At 41.0% G+C, this 15758-nt stretch overlaps 1 protein-coding gene across 1 annotated transcript; it reads right to left on the bottom strand.

Annotated features, from left to right (window-relative positions):
- Positions 1-1727: 1727 nt before the first annotated feature.
- Positions 1728-15013, bottom strand: WDR45 (WD repeat domain 45). Its single transcript, XM_060763127.2, has 11 exons — positions 14875-15013; positions 11919-12042; positions 10068-10142; positions 9861-9965; positions 9595-9700; positions 8481-8575; positions 8275-8354; positions 6604-6812; positions 4068-4169; positions 3843-3988; positions 1728-2210 (listed from the first exon to the last, which is right to left on the bottom strand). Exons 2-11 carry the CDS (start codon positions 11965-11967, stop codon positions 2101-2103), a joined length of 1077 nt encoding a protein of 358 aa, XP_060619110.1. The 5' UTR covers positions 11968-12042; positions 14875-15013; the 3' UTR covers positions 1728-2100.
- Positions 15014-15758: the final 745 nt, after the last annotated feature.

Genomic DNA, 15758 nt, shown 5'->3' on the forward strand with positions numbered 1-15758 from the left:
ATAAAAGGTGTGTGTGTATATATATGTGTGTGTGTATATATATGTATATATACACATAATTTATTTCATTTATCCTTTGTAGCTTTGTAGCCAATGTAATAACAAAAGGCATATATATTTATTACATTTATCCTTTGTAGCCTACACACTTAGCTAATATAACTATACACACACATACACACACACATATACATCTATATAAATAAAAGTGTAATGTTCATTTGTGGGATTAACATAATTCAAAAACCACTGGGCGAATTGACACCAAATTTGACACATTACACCGATCAGGCCAACGAGTGACCATCACTCAGAAACACAGCAAAATCTTCCACCTGCAGGACAGCATGGCTGATTTTGGCTTCTGTTCCAGAAGTGGAACTTAGACACCAAAAGCCAAAGAGAAGTTGCTACAATTTAGAAGAGGGCAAGTTAAGTACCCGTAAGAGGGTAATTTATGCATCCTTGCACATTGGAATAATCCCCCTGAACAATAGTATGATGTTTTGAGTACACACGTGTGGGATGTTGAGTAGGGTTGCTGTATAAATGTAATCCTGTGCATATGTACTTGTCACACATTGCATAGTAACACAGAAAATCTAAAGTAATAGAATTTTAAAGAGTTGGAAGGGATCCCAAAGGCAATCCAGTCCATGGAGGAACACATAATTGAAGCATCCCCAACAGATAACCTTCGAGCCTCTGTTTAAAAACCTCGAGAGAGGGAGACTGCTGTTTGTGACCCTGCTCACCACACTCTGAGTCAGAAGCATATCCCACTGCTGAGCAGTTCTTGCCATCAGGAATTTCTGATGGTAGAATTGTTTTCCTGCAATTTGCTCCATTGTGTCCGTAGAGGGGCCTGCCCCCTCCTCAATATGACATCCTTTCCACTATTTTAACATGGCAATCAATCCATTGAAAACAAGTCAGAAAAATGTGCAATTTATCCAAAATGTTCCTCTGAATTTTTCCATTAAAAATCACCATGGGATTATAATTTGGAACATAATGCAGAATATTTTTATGTAAGTTTACATAAATTGATTTCCGTTCACTTAGTCCCCTTCCACACAGTTGTATAAAATCCCACATTACCTGCTTTGAACTGGGTTATATGGCAGTGTGGATTCTGATAATCCAGTTCAAAGCAGATATTGTGGATTATTTGCCTTGATATTCTGGGTTATATGGCTGTGTGGAAGAGCCCCAAGTTAAGTGTTTCTCTGTAAAAGTAACAATTGTTCATACTCATAAATTAAAATATAAAAGTAACATATTGTTCGTATTCATAAATTAAAATGTTATACACATTTCTGTGTTTATAAACAGCCCACACCTCAAAAAAGCAGGAAATTCTTTTGCTATGATATGTGAGTTATATTAATTGTATTGTTTTTTGTTTATTGCTTTTTGTTTTATTGATGTGTTGTCAGGCTTGGCCTCATGTAAGCCGCTCCGAGTCCCTTGGGGAGATGGTGGCAGGGTATAAATAATAATAATAATAATAATAATAATTATTATTATTATTATTATTATTATTATTATTATTATTATCTTCAGGCTCTACAAAAGGAAAAGCTTTTCATCCCTCAAATTGAAGACGTCCCTCATACAGTAATCAAGGAAATTTGTCAGTCCTATAGGAGATAAACGTTCCAGCCTTCAAATCTTACAACAAGGAACAACTACCAAACCTAACTGTCAATAAAATAAATCAGAAGTATTTGCATTGAACTTTAATGTACGTAGTTCTGTCCCTTTCGTCTCTCCTCTCCAATTGTGGGAAGCTCTAGATGGAGCTGGTGACATGGAGAGCTGATTCTTGGTTGAACAGAGTTTTGACACACTCACCCCCCAAATTCTCTGGGATTTTTCACTCTTCCCGTGGAAACTGGTTGACCACAGGAAGTAGTCAAAACACAATGCCTGGTGGCAAGAAATGATGAATAAGGCCGCTCTCCATTCCAATCCATCACAAGAATCCAAAAACAATGTGTCTTTGTCTTTCTCAACCTAGGCCTTCAACATGTCAAAACAATACTTCCAAACTGCCCATAAGTTCACTCTGCCTGCCCAGTATGGGCTGAGTTGTACTCAAAAGTCATCATCATCACATATATCCAGGTAGACGTCAAAGGCTTCACGGTTGCAGTTGCCGTCTGGAGTGAAGACGTATTTGTGAAAAGTGCCATCGACACAGATAGCTGTAGGAGAAGACATTGCAAATAAAAATAGACTCAACACTCAAAACAAGAGATGTAATAATAATAATAATAATAATAATAATAATAATAATACTTTGGAATCACAAGCCGGAAAAAGTTACAGAGAATGAACACGCCAAACTCCTCTGGGACTTCCGGATTCAGACAGACAGAGTTTTGGAGCATAACACTCCTAACCTCACAATCGTGTTAAAAAACAAAGTATGGACTGTTGATGTTGCAATCCCAGATGACAGCAGGATTGCAGAGAAACAACTGGAAAAGCTGACACGATATGAAGATTTAAAGATCGCACTGCAAAGACTCTGGCACAAACCAGTAAAGGTGGTCCCAGTGGTGATAGGCACACTGGGTGCAGTGCCTAAAGACCTTGGTCTGCACTTAAACACAATCGGCGCTGACAAAATTACCATCTGCCAGCTGCAGAAGGCCACCTTACTGGGATCTGCACACATTATTCGCTGATACATCATACAATCCTAGACACTTGGGAAGTGTCCGATGTGTGATCCAATTTAACAGCCAGCAGAGTGTCTGCTGTGGACTCATCTTGTTGTGTTTCTAATAATAATACTTTATTTATATTCTGCCACCATCTTCTCGAAGGGACTCATGGCAGCTTACAATGCACTCCAGAGTGCACATATACAGCCGGTAAAAATGGTACACAAGTATAAAACAAGCCACATAGAATTATAACAACAACCTCCATTAACACGTTAGCATAAAATCAAAACAATACGATTTTAAAATAACAGTAGCTGTCAATTCACAGGTGTCAGCTTCATATGGGCTCATTCAGTCTACTCGAGGTCAATAGTCTGCCTGAATATCCACGTTTTCAGGTTGGAACGGAAGGATTGAAGGGTGAGGGCTAATCTAATTTCTTTTAGGAGGGTATTCCAGAGCTGGGGTGCCACCACAGAAAAGGCCCTCTATCTGGTCCTCACCAACTGTACTTGAGATGGTGGTAGGACCGAGAGGAGGGCCTCCCCTGTTGATCTCAGAGCCCGCACAGGTTCTAGAAAGAGACGCGGTCTCAAAGATAGGTTGGACCTGAATCTTATAGGGCTTTATAGGTAATAACCTGCACCTTGAATTGAGCCTGGAAACTCGAAGCCAGTGGAGCTGCTTCAGCAAGGGTGTGATATGTTCCTTGTAGCTAGCTCCAGTTGGTAGTCTGGCAGCCGACCTTTGCACTAGCTGCAGTTTCCGAACTGTCTTCAAAGACAGCCCCACATGGAGTGCATTGCAGTAGTCCATTCTGGATGTAACTAAGGCGTAGACCGCCATGGCCAAGTCAGGTTTTTCAAGATACAGTTGCAACTGGTGCACAAGTTTTAACTGTGCGGAGGCCCTCCTGGCCACCACTGGCACCTGAGCCTCAAGTGTCAGCACTGAGATTCTGAGGTTGCCAAATAAAACAAACAAAAAATCAAAAGGGCACCTCCCAAGATAGTAAAGAGTTTTATACTAAAAACAACTTGCAATTTGTTGGTCTTTAATATTACGCCAAATTTATTCCCTGAGCTGGTACAGGGTATGGTTGCCCCCATATCATAGTAATCTTTTGAGTAGCCAACACTGGGCAAAATAAGTCCTGCCACTCACCAATGACTGAGTTGACGTTCTTCGAAGTATTCCTTCCAAATGCACAGATGCAGGCGGACTCAGCTGGCACAGTGAAGCTGGCCAGGCTCCATTGAGAATCTACATACTGGCCTATCATGGGCCCAACCTTTCCTACGCGTGCCAACCTGCCGGAGAAGGAAAAGTGGGGTCAGAACAGAACAGACAGTGATGTTTCCCCCCGAACATGCCGACCCCAGGACCTACGCTGAACGGCGATTCAAGCGGGTATCTTTCAGGGCAAAGATGTGGACGGTTCCTTTGTCACTGGAGGCACAGAGGAAGGAAGAATCATGGCTGAAGTTAATGCTGTGGGGAGAAGAGAAAGAGGACATGGCAGTTCAAGGTTTTCCTCCAACATTAATACAACACTGTATTAATGTAATGGCAAATGGCAGACAGGTGACAGAAGAGGAGGAAAAAATACCATCAACGTAGAGCTCCCTTCTGATGCACCAGGTGAATATCTGATATAATAATTTATAACAAATGCAGTTCTTCTGATTGTAAAAAATAAAATAAAAATCAAAACTTCCATCCGCCCTTGACAAATCACAATAGCCAAGTACTAACAATGGTCTGTAGGATCCAATCAATTGCTCCATGAGCCTACAACACAAAAGACATTGCCAGGTTGGTAGATCTACTCTTGTGTTTCTGGAGCAATTTCATCAGCTGAGTTGGCCTTTCCTAAATGCACAAACACATGAGATGTACAGCAGGGGTCCCCAAACTAAGGCCCAGGGACCGGATACGGCCCTCCAAGGTCATTTACCTAGCCCTCACTCAGGGTCAACCTAAGTCTGAAATGACTTGAAAGCACACAACAATAACAACAACAACAACAACAACAATCCTATCTTATCAGCTAAAAGCAGGCCCACATTTCCCATTGAAATACTAATAAGTTTATATTAGTTAAAATTGTTCTTCATTTTAATTATTGCATTGTTTTAAGTGTTATTTGCACTACAAATAAGAAATGTGCAGTGTGCATAGGAATTCATTCATGTTTTTTTTTTCCAAATTATAATTCGGCCCTCCAACAATATGAAGGACTGTGACCTGGCCCTCTGTTTAAAAAGTTTTAGGACCCCTCGTCTACAGGAATGTACCATAGTCCTCTTCAGTTCAGCATTCTGATTTCACGATAGCAAAAAAGAAGGTTCAGGGGACTTTTACAAGAGACTTGTATCAGACATGATTCAAAACACTCAATTTGAAAAGCAGTAGCTAGAGCAGAGCTTTCCAAATTGTGTGTCGCAACATGTTAGTGTGTTGGCTGCAGTGTGTAGGTCAGCCTCATAAATAATGAGAAACCTCTGAGTCTATGTGAAATATGCAATAAAACATATATTTTAAAAATATAACTGAAAAGTTTTCATGAGTTACAGTGTGTCCCCATACATTCGGTTATTTGTATTTATGTGTGTGTCTGTATCTCTTATAAGGGGCTGGTTTAATCTCTGGTTTGCTATTTTTTAAAGTTATTTTTATTTAGAATAAATTTGCTCCTCAAGGGTAAGAGCAGCAAAAGAAAAGTAGAATTACTGTATTGTCATCATGTTTACATAAAAAGAGTGGGAACAATGAATTATAGTAAAGTAGGAAAAAAGAAATAAACAGAAGGAAAAGACAGGAGGGAAGAAAAAAAAGGGGGGGGAACCGGGGAAGGGGTGGTTAAAAATACTTCCAGGACCACCTAGGTTTGGAAAATGTCGTATTTCTCTTGTCTTTGGTTACTTTAATCGTCAGCTTCTTATTGATGGTCCTTTAAGTTTCGTTCATAAATTTCTGATATAAATTTCTTTATTTTCTTTTTTTATGAATGTCAAAAAGCCTTTCCAGTCGGTTCTATGAGGTTTTACACTATTTTGTGAAATATTTTGTGTGAGTATATCCATGTTCATAATGTCCATTGTTTTTAAGATCAATTGCTCCACTGTGGGTATTTCATTAGACCTCCACACTCTGGCTAAAATAATTCTAGCAGCTGTTGTAAGGTAAAAAAAAACTTTCTGAGTTTTTGTCTATTTTAAAGTCTATGATCCCTAGTAGCATAATCTCTGGTTTGCTATTAAAACTGAATTACTTTGTTGTGAAATGATATATGTCTTAAAAATGTAACACCAACATGAAATATTTGGAATGCTCTGATCTAACATGAGATAGGGACTTGGGAAATCCAGGTCCCATCCTCATAGAGCCACAAAATTAACAGGATGACCTTGGACCAGTTTCTCATGCTCTCAGCCTCACCTATCTCACGGTTTTGTTGTCTGAAGGAATGATGAAGCCTGCCTTCATCAGGTGGTATAGATGGTATAGAAAGGTGGTATAGAAATGTAATAAATAATTATATTAAAATGTGCTAGTCTCATCTGTGATAAAACCAATTATGTTTTAGTGTTGCCATGAACTACCCCCCCCCCCCCCCCACTGCGATGCCCTTGAGCTGCACAACAGTAGCCACATGTCTGAACTTCCAAACAGTGTCTCCAGCACAGGATTATGCTCTTCCAAGAAAAAAATGCAAATACTCTGTTGTGGCGCTCGTGGCTCCTTACTGTGCTTAAACCTGCAGATGCTTTAAGCACTAAGAGGCAAGTTAAAAGATAACCAGGAACACTATGGAGGGATGGGGTCAGAGTTGTGGTGATGGCAGCACAGTGTACTTGTCCAGTACATGAAATGGTATATCTTGGAGCAGTCTGTGGGTGAGAATTAGGTGGGGGATTCTTACCAGTACAATGTTGCTGGGTCAGTTCCTCTCCTGAGCTCCACCAGCTTCTCCTTGGTCTGTGTGTCGAAGAGGCGGATGAGGGTCCCTTTCTTAGAGGCAGAGGCCACCACAGTGCCCTGCTGGTTGAGAGAGATGCAGGCGATCTCACTCTGATGGGCATTGATGGTGAACGGGGCAGACGAAGTCCCAGGCTTCGTGCTGGAGAGGTCCTAAGATGCGGGAAAAGAAAATTAAACACATAATTCCAAACTTGTTCTTCTGAAACTGGGGCAAGCAAAGTGTGGTGCTACGCACATGACTGAATGACAACTCTCAGTGTTCCCTTTCCATGTATTATGATGGCAAGGGCTTATGGCAGCCACAGTCCAAAAACATTTGATGAGCCGCACTGTGCTCATCTCCTATGGTTCATGAAATCTGAGAACATGCCACATATTTGGGTATCCATTCATCCCCTGTGCATACCACGTGTTTTTTGGGTGGAAGCAAGCTATAGTTTGAGTGTAAGCCCAATATAGTCTATTTTTTTATTTATCATATTTGTACTCAACCCTTCTGTTAAAAATGGCAATGGTAAAATTCAATTAAAAAAAAGAAAACTGGGTTTGAAGGGAATTTGTAATTCTGCTATGAAGCAAACCATGGTTTGCTCAGCTCAGCTGCAATACAAACATGTGCCTTAAGCAATGCTGTGGCCCAGTCTGTGTATATGCGTTTTGTGTGTGTGTGTGTGTGTATGTATGTGTGTGTGTGTGTATATGTGTGTGTGTGTGTGTGTGTGTGTGTGGTTTCTTGTACTGTGTTTTTCGGTGTTTTTATGAGTGATGGTCACTCGTTGGCCTGATAGGTGTATGATATCCAAATTTGGTGTCAACTCATCCAGTGGTTTTTGAGTTATGTTAATCCCAAAAATGAACATTACATATATATATATATATATATATATATATATATATATATATATATGGAGAAAGAACACATAAGCTTGAAAAGCTGGTACAAGTGGGCAAATTATGAGTCAGAAAATGTATAAACAGGCCCTATATTTTCCAGGACAGTGGTTCCCAACCTTTGGTTCTCTAGAAGGTAGGAACTTCAGCTCCCAGAAGCCCCATCCAGTTTGGCCATCAGTTATTCTGGGACTTCACAGTAATAGAGTCAGGAAGAAGCAACCCCAACTGTACATCTAAGCTGAGAAAGGTGGGCTACAAATGCTGTAAATAAATACTAACCTCCAAAATAATAATAAAAAAAGATGAGGGCAGGCCTCTGCTTCAAAGACACCATAATCTAAATCGGTAATGATGACAATGTCCTTGATCTCTCTCCTATCATGGCACCCAACATATACCTGCATAGGCTTGCTGTTATTATTACTGGTGGGGTCTATTGTAAAGTTGTAAGTAGAAAGGTATTCATTACTGCCAAAGAGGTAGGAAATACATGGTTCTTCAGATCTGAGATTGCAACTGTCAGCAGCATTAGCCAGCACAGAAGGAGGCATGAGATCATGGAGGTAGGAGTCCACCAAGGCCTTGAGGGCCACATATTCTCTATCCCTGTGCTAGATATTAAAACACAGTAATAAGCCGGCCCTAACCAACTAAAGGACGCCTATTTGGTCTCCTATGCCTTCTTCTACCCACTGCCCCTTTACCAAAGACTACTCACCACTAGTTGCAAGCTGCCACATTTATGTCCAGGGAAAACCAGGAGTTGCTTCTCCAAGCTGGGACAGAGATCACAGAGTCCTGAGGTTGGGTAGAAGAAAACAAGCCAGAGAGGGAGTAACTACAGCTGGGCTCATTCTTGTAAGTAATTATTTTGGGACAGTGATGAGATACAAGGGCTCCCCAGTGAAATGTAACAACTCATACCTTTGGGGTTGTCCCGTGTGTCAAATTCAAAGAGCTTTGTAGGATTGTCAGGGAAGGAATAGACATAAATTCGATTCCGTAGAACGATTATTATCCTGGAAGAAGAACAACAAAAAGAGTATACAATGAGTAAATGGATTCTTCACCCTAATACACACTCTCTCTGTGTGTGGATGTTTACCTGTCTCTCATACATATATCTATTTGAGTGTTCTTGAATGGTTATAGTTAGTTTTGGAGACATATATTTTACATTATATTTCTTTTTCCCTTCAGTAATGGAGGACTGTCTTGGCCATTATTGGATATACAATGAAATCCCCATATCCATGGTGGATATTGTCCTGAATTTACAGTGTAAACAGAAAACCATGGATATTATTGAACTATATTTGAATGAATGACTTCCACTGTATGTTACAATAAAGCAGGAATTCTCAACCTGGGAGCTGGAACCCATGAGGGGTCGTGAGGTGCGTAGGCCCAAAGTGCCTGAGTGCCTGCAGCCGAGTAAGAAGCACTCCTTACTCGCTGCTCAGCTTCAGGCCCTGCCAGGCCCCAGCACGTTGGGTGGGCCTATCCGCATGGCAATCAATCCGAAAAGCAGACTTGGAGACGGTACCTGCTCTCGCCTGCCTTACGTTTCGAGTCCATTTTCGTACCTTCCTGTTTTGTGCCATCCAAATGGATGGAACAAAATGGAAACACGAATCAAACCAATGGGACAAATTTTGGGCCCATGACTAGTGGGGAGGCTTCCCTTCTAATAGTGATGGTTTTTTTCTGCTTTCCTCCCAGTTGCTGCTGCATCCATAGCTGTTTTACATCTGCCACTACTACTGCTGTGTCAGTACCACTACCAACACTCTCCTACTCATGCTGTCCAAGAAAATCTCAATCTAAATATACAAGTTGCCTTGATATTTGGATCTGAAGCATTCTATTCGAAAGGCATTTCTCCTATAAGCCTGAGGGACATCAAATTCAGATAGATATTAGAAAACCCTGCTATACAGACCCCAAACCATCTACTATTATGAATACTATGTTTTCATCATAGCTGCTTCTACCCAGTCTTTGGGATTAGTTGAAACAGGATGAATCTTATACATACTTGTCATGTCTCATGCGGACAGCCAGCGCTGGCTTGGTGAAGGTGAACTCCAGTACTAGCTTGTCTTTGCCTTCCTTCCCTTCACGGGCATCATCCCAGATCAAGACTACAATGGAAGCATTAAGATAAATTTCAAAGACTGTAAATTATACCTGCTTCTTTATGCACCAATCATATCACTGAATGCAGAAAATGCAGGGATTACACTGGAAGTTTGTTTTTCTAAGTCCTTTGCCTCCATCTCTTTCTTTATGAGTGATACTCACCTGAGATCTCTGAAAATTTGGGGTTGCCACCACCACCTACAATGGCTAGAAGATTGGACCGATGTAGCATTTCAACCAGCGCTACACTGCCCACCTGTTCATGGTCTGACAAAAAGAGAGAGGAAGACAGTTAGGGCGTACATTGTAGTGAAGGAAAAAAATCAATAATGTTTCATAATTCCATTTCCAGGTTCTTCTGCTTCTTACCAAGGTGCCCCTTCTCCATCAGAGGTTCCACATTATAGATCCGAACTCCTGTCTCCATAGCACAGCAGAAGCAACCTGTGACAGAAGAGAGGTAATAGGTCCACTTTGTAGTAAATACCAAAAACAGCATCCCAGAGCTTTGTTGGAGACAGGATGAAGCTCAGCAATTTAGTATTAATGTAAGGGCCCAGTTTTAGACAAGATGAAAGAATAAAGTATGTATCTGAATTGCTGCAGAATATATTTGTGGCGTTTGTTTCCAAAAGGTATGAAACTAAACTTAAAAAAAAGAGTTATAAGTGGCAGCACATTGCTGTCTAGGAGTAGAATATATATAAATAAAAATGTAATGTTTGTTTGTGGGATTAGCATAACTCAAAAACCACTGGATGAATTGACACCAAATTTGAACACAAGACACCTATCAGGCCAATGAGTGACCATCACTCATAAAAACACTGAAAAACACAGCAGAAGAGACTTAAAAAGCCAAAAAATAAAAAATTACATTACAACACATGCACAAACCACATATATATACACAAACACACATATATACACAAATATATACATTCATACAGATATATATACACACAAAACATATATACACAGACTGTGCCACAGCAATGTGTGGCAGGGGCCAGCTAGTATTATGTAAAGATCAAACTATTTATTTATTTACGGTATTCCTATCCTGCCTTTCTCGAACCCAAAGGTGTCCAAAAATCATCGACTGAGCCATTCCAATGTTCACTTTTGTCTAATTCCGTGTTTGACCATTTCATTAGATTCCGAAGGCTTGTTCAAATAGCCACGTTTTCACCTTTTTTCCGAAAGGTCAAGAGGGAGGGGGCTGATCTAATATCTCTGGCCACCACTGAGAAGGCCCTGTTTCTCATCCCTATCAAAAACCATCAAATCACTTTGGTACAGGGCTTGGAAAATTGAATTTTATGTCAAAGTAATGCAGATCTTCAACATGTGTTTTTTTGTATACCTGCAAAATCTGTGTTTTGAATACCTGTAAATTTTCTTTAAATAGCAATTTATTCTGGGCCCTCTGTTGGCACAGTGGGTTAAACCACTGAGCTGATGGACCTGCTGACCAAAAGGTTGGTGGTGGGAATCTAGGGAGCGGAATGAGCTCCCACTGTTAGCCCCAGCTTCTGCCAACCTTGTAGTTCAAAAACATGCAAATGGGAGTATATCAATAGGTACCATTTCTGCAGGAAGGTAACGGCGTTCCATGCAGTCATGCCGGCCACATGACCTAGGAGGTGTCTATGAACAACACTGGCTCTTCAGCCTAAAATAGAGATGAGCACCACCCCCCCAGAGTTGGACACAACTAGACTTAATGTCAGGGAAAATCTTTACCTTTACCTAAAATCTGTTCAGATGGGTTTTGTTCCTTTTGGTAACAAGCTCCACCTTTATGTTACCGAAAAGCAATGCAAAACTTTGCAAAACTTAGTCTGAACTACAAAACTTAGTCTGAACTACAGCTCTCAAAATTCCCTACTTAGAATGGTCATGAGGTTTTATTTCCAAGTTTTCACAGTGAATGACACAGCCATACAATCTTGAATATCAAGGAAGATAATCTACACTATCTGCTTTGAACTGAATTATCTGAGTCTACACTGCCATATAATCTAGTTCAAATCAGATAATCTGGATTTTATACAGTGTTGAAGGGATCTACAAAACTCAGCCCAATATGTCATGAAATATTGAACTCACAGTATCTGCTTAAAAACCTTGACCGTCTCCCTTCTTGAAGAGGCTTAAGTCCTGAATTTAAAAAAGCAGTGGGGAATACTTGGGATTGGATAGAAGCAGATCACTCACTCTGATCCTGATTGAAGCGCAGGCTGTTTACCCCACGCTGCTGAGCCATGATGGAGCCTTGTGGGGCACCCTCAGGTGGGGCAGGAGCACAGGAGTTGTCTGATTTTGTTTCCCGGGATGATGGCTACCATGTCAGGGAGAAAAGAAGCAAAAAAGCAAACTTGACAGGAATAACAACAATGAAAAACCAATCAACCAAGCCTAGTTGGCTCTTCAGTTCAATTCCAGATTCTGAGAAAGGCGTATTGTCTTGCTATACCTAACCCTTTTGCATATCCATTCAGATTCAATCAATGCCCACATCTGTTCCCAGTAAGAGCCTAATATCCTTTCCCTCCCTCTGCTGTTGGTCACTTATGAAATGCTTGGGTTTCTTTCTCTCGGGTTCACTGTCCAGCTCCCACAATCCTGCACAGAAATGAGGAATATGAAGGCATGCGCCACCCTAACTTTAGACTGAGGAATGACCTGCCAGAAGAGACCTGGTAGCTGAATGAGCCCTCTGAATTGAAGACACAACAGAATACCTATCTCTTCAAGCAAACTTATCCAGTCAATTTTAAGCTGTGCTTTTTAACTGTATATTTCATTGATATTGGTGGTTTAGTCTTTGTTCTGTGCATTCTAATATATGTATGTTGATAGTGTTATAGTTTATCTGTGTGTTTTAACCATATTTGTGCTCCATCTCGAACTGTGAGGAGAGGCAAATTATATTATTATTACTATCACTATTTCATCTTGATACTTCAGGATCTTAAACCCTAAGCCCTTCCTCTCATCTTTTTGTATGTTGTTGTTATTGTTGTTGTTGTTTATTCTTGACGCTTCTGGATCTTGAACCCCTAAGCTCTTCCTCTCATCTTCTTGTATATGCTTACGACTATTATTATTATTTAATCTTGACACTTCGGGATCTTAAACCCAAAGTCTCTCATCTTTTTGTATTTTTTGTTATTATTGTTTTTGTTGTTGTTGTTGTTTAATCTTGACACTTCTGGATCTTGAACCCTTAAGCCCTTCCTCTCATCTTCTTGTATATGCTTATTATTATTATTATTATTATTATTATTATTTAATCTTGACATTTTGGGATCTTAAACCCTAAGACTTTTCTCTCATCTTTTTGTATGTTGTTGTTGGTACAGGGGTTGTTGTTATTACTAGCCGTCCCCTGCCATGCGTTGCTGTGGCCCAGTCTGTGTATATGTGTTTTGTGTGTGTGTATATATGTGTGTGTGTATATTTGTGTATATGTATATATGTATGTTCGCATATGTGTGTGTGTGTGGTTTTGCGCATTTGTTCTAATGTATTTTTTATTTTTTGGCTTTTGAAGTCTCTTCTACTGTTTTTTCAGTATTTTATGAGTGATGGTCACTTGTTGGCTGATAGGTGTATTGTGTCCAAATTTGGTGTCAATTTGTCCAGTAATTTTTGAGTTATGTTAATCCCATAAACAAACATTACATTTTTATTTATATAGATTATTATTATTTAATCTTGACACTTTTGGATCTTGAGCCCTTAAGCCCTTCCTCTCATCTTCTTGTATGTACTTACTACTACTACAAGATTGGTACATAGCAAACAAGATCACTATGCTGGCTTTTGTATTGGATCACACATCGGACACTTCCCAAGGGTCTAGGACAGGGGTCCTCAATTTTTTTAAACAGAGGGCCAGGTCACAGTCCCTCAAACTGTTGGAGGGCTGGATTAGAATTTGAAAAAAGAAAACATGAATGAATTCCTATGCACACTGCACATATCTTATTTGTAGTGCAAAAAACACTTAAAAACAATACAATAATTAAAATGAAGAATAATTTTAACAAATATAAACTTATTAGTATTTCAGTGGGAAGTGTGGGCCTGCTTTTGGCTCATGAGATAGGATTGTTGTTGTGTGCTTTCAAGTAGTTTCAGACTTAGGTTGACCCTGAGCGAGGGCCGGGTAAATGACATTGGAGGGCTGTATCCGGCCCCTGGGCCTTAGTTTGAGGACCCCTGGTCTAGGACTATGTAATGTTTTGGCAAATAATGTGTGCAGATCCGAGTAGGGTGGCCTTTTGCAGCTGACAGATGGTAGTTTTGTCAGTACCGACTGTTTTCAAATGCAGGCCAAGGTCTTTAGGCACTGCACCCAGTGTGCCAAACACCACTAGGACCACCTTGACTGGCTTGTTATTCTTCTTCTTATTAGTCTTATTACTGGACACTTCCCAAATGTTTAGGACTGTGTGATGTATTGGCGAATAATGCCTGCAGATTCCAGTAAGATGGCCTTTTGCAGCTGGCAGGTGGTAATTTTGTCAGCGCCGATTGTGTTTAAGTGCAGGCCAAGTTCTTTAGGCACTGTACCCAGTGTGCCGATCACCACTGGGACCACTTTTACTGGCTAGTTATTATTCTTATTATTGGACACTTCCCAAATGTCTAGGACTGTGTGATGTATCAGCAAATAATGCGTACAGATCCCAGTAAGATGACCTTTTGCAGCTGACAGATGGTAATTTTGTCAGCACCGATTGTGTTTAAGTGCAGGCCAAGTCCTTTAGGCACTGCACCCAATGTGCCGATCACCACTGGGACCACTTTTACTGGCTTGTGTCAGAGTCTTTGCAGTTCGATCTGTAAATCCTCACATCTTCTTGTATGCACTTACTACTACTACTATTTAATCTTGACACTAAGCCCTTCCTCCCATCTTCTAGTATGTTACTTTGCCACAAACCCCAACTTGTCCTTATGTCTCCCCCAAATCCAGCCTCATTCTGCCTCCCTAACATTAACACTCCGACTTAATTTCCATACAAAACCAGGGGGCCCTGGTTCCTTGATGCCCACACCCAAAAGGCCCCTGAACCCACCTCTTTTCTTTCTGTTCTTCTTTTGGGGCCTGCTCTTTCTCTGTGCCCAGCCCGCCCTCCCCTTCCTTCCCTCTCAGGCTCACCTTTCTGACTTCAAATGCTGTTTTCTGACAAGTAAACACCAGCCTCTTCCCAAGCTGATCGCAGTGTTGCACTGTCACGTGACGTAAAGAGCCGCCGACGTCTCGGCGTCCATTTTAGTCCCTGGCAAAAGGAGAGACTTGTGTGGGGTCCGTCTGCTTCCCGAACCAAACGGAAGTCGGCCATTTTGGATTCTGACGTCACCCAAGCCGTTTTTCCGCAATCTCCATTTTGGAAGCTGGCAGAGTAAAACACTGTAAGGCCCCAACAGCAGCAACTGAAACTCAGACTGACTCTATAGGCCAGGATATTCCCAGTGGGATTTTGGCCTGCATCAATAGGAGTCTAGTGTCTAGGTCCAGGGAAGCCATGCTACCCCTCTATCCTGCCTTGGTTAGACCACACCTGGAATATTGTGTCCAATTCTGGGCACCACAATTGAAGAGAGATATTGACAAGCTGGAAAGTGCAACTAAAATGATCAAGGGTCTGAAAAACAAGCCCTATGAGGAGCGGCTTAAGGAGCTGGGCATGAAGAAGAGAAGGCTGAGAGGAGACATGACAGCCATGTATAAATATGTGAGAGGAAGTTATAGGGAGGAGGGAGCAAGCTTGTTTTCTGCTGCCCTGGAGACTAGGACGCGGAACAATGGCTTCAAACTACAAGAAAGGAACATTAGGAAGAACTTGTAAGCCGCTCTGAGTCCCCTTCGGGGTGAGAAGGGCGGCATATAAATGTCGTAAATAAATAAACTTCCTGACTGTGAGAGCCATTCAGCAGTGGAACTCTCTGCCCGGAGTGTCGTGGAGGCTCCTTCTTTGGAAGCTTTTACACAGAGGCTGGATGGCCATCTGTCAGGGGTGCTTTGAATGCAATATTCCTGCT

Source organism: Anolis sagrei, chromosome 2 (genome assembly GCF_037176765.1).
Source record: "Anolis sagrei isolate rAnoSag1 chromosome 2, rAnoSag1.mat, whole genome shotgun sequence".
Lineage (NCBI taxonomy): Eukaryota > Metazoa > Chordata > Lepidosauria > Squamata > Dactyloidae > Anolis > Anolis sagrei.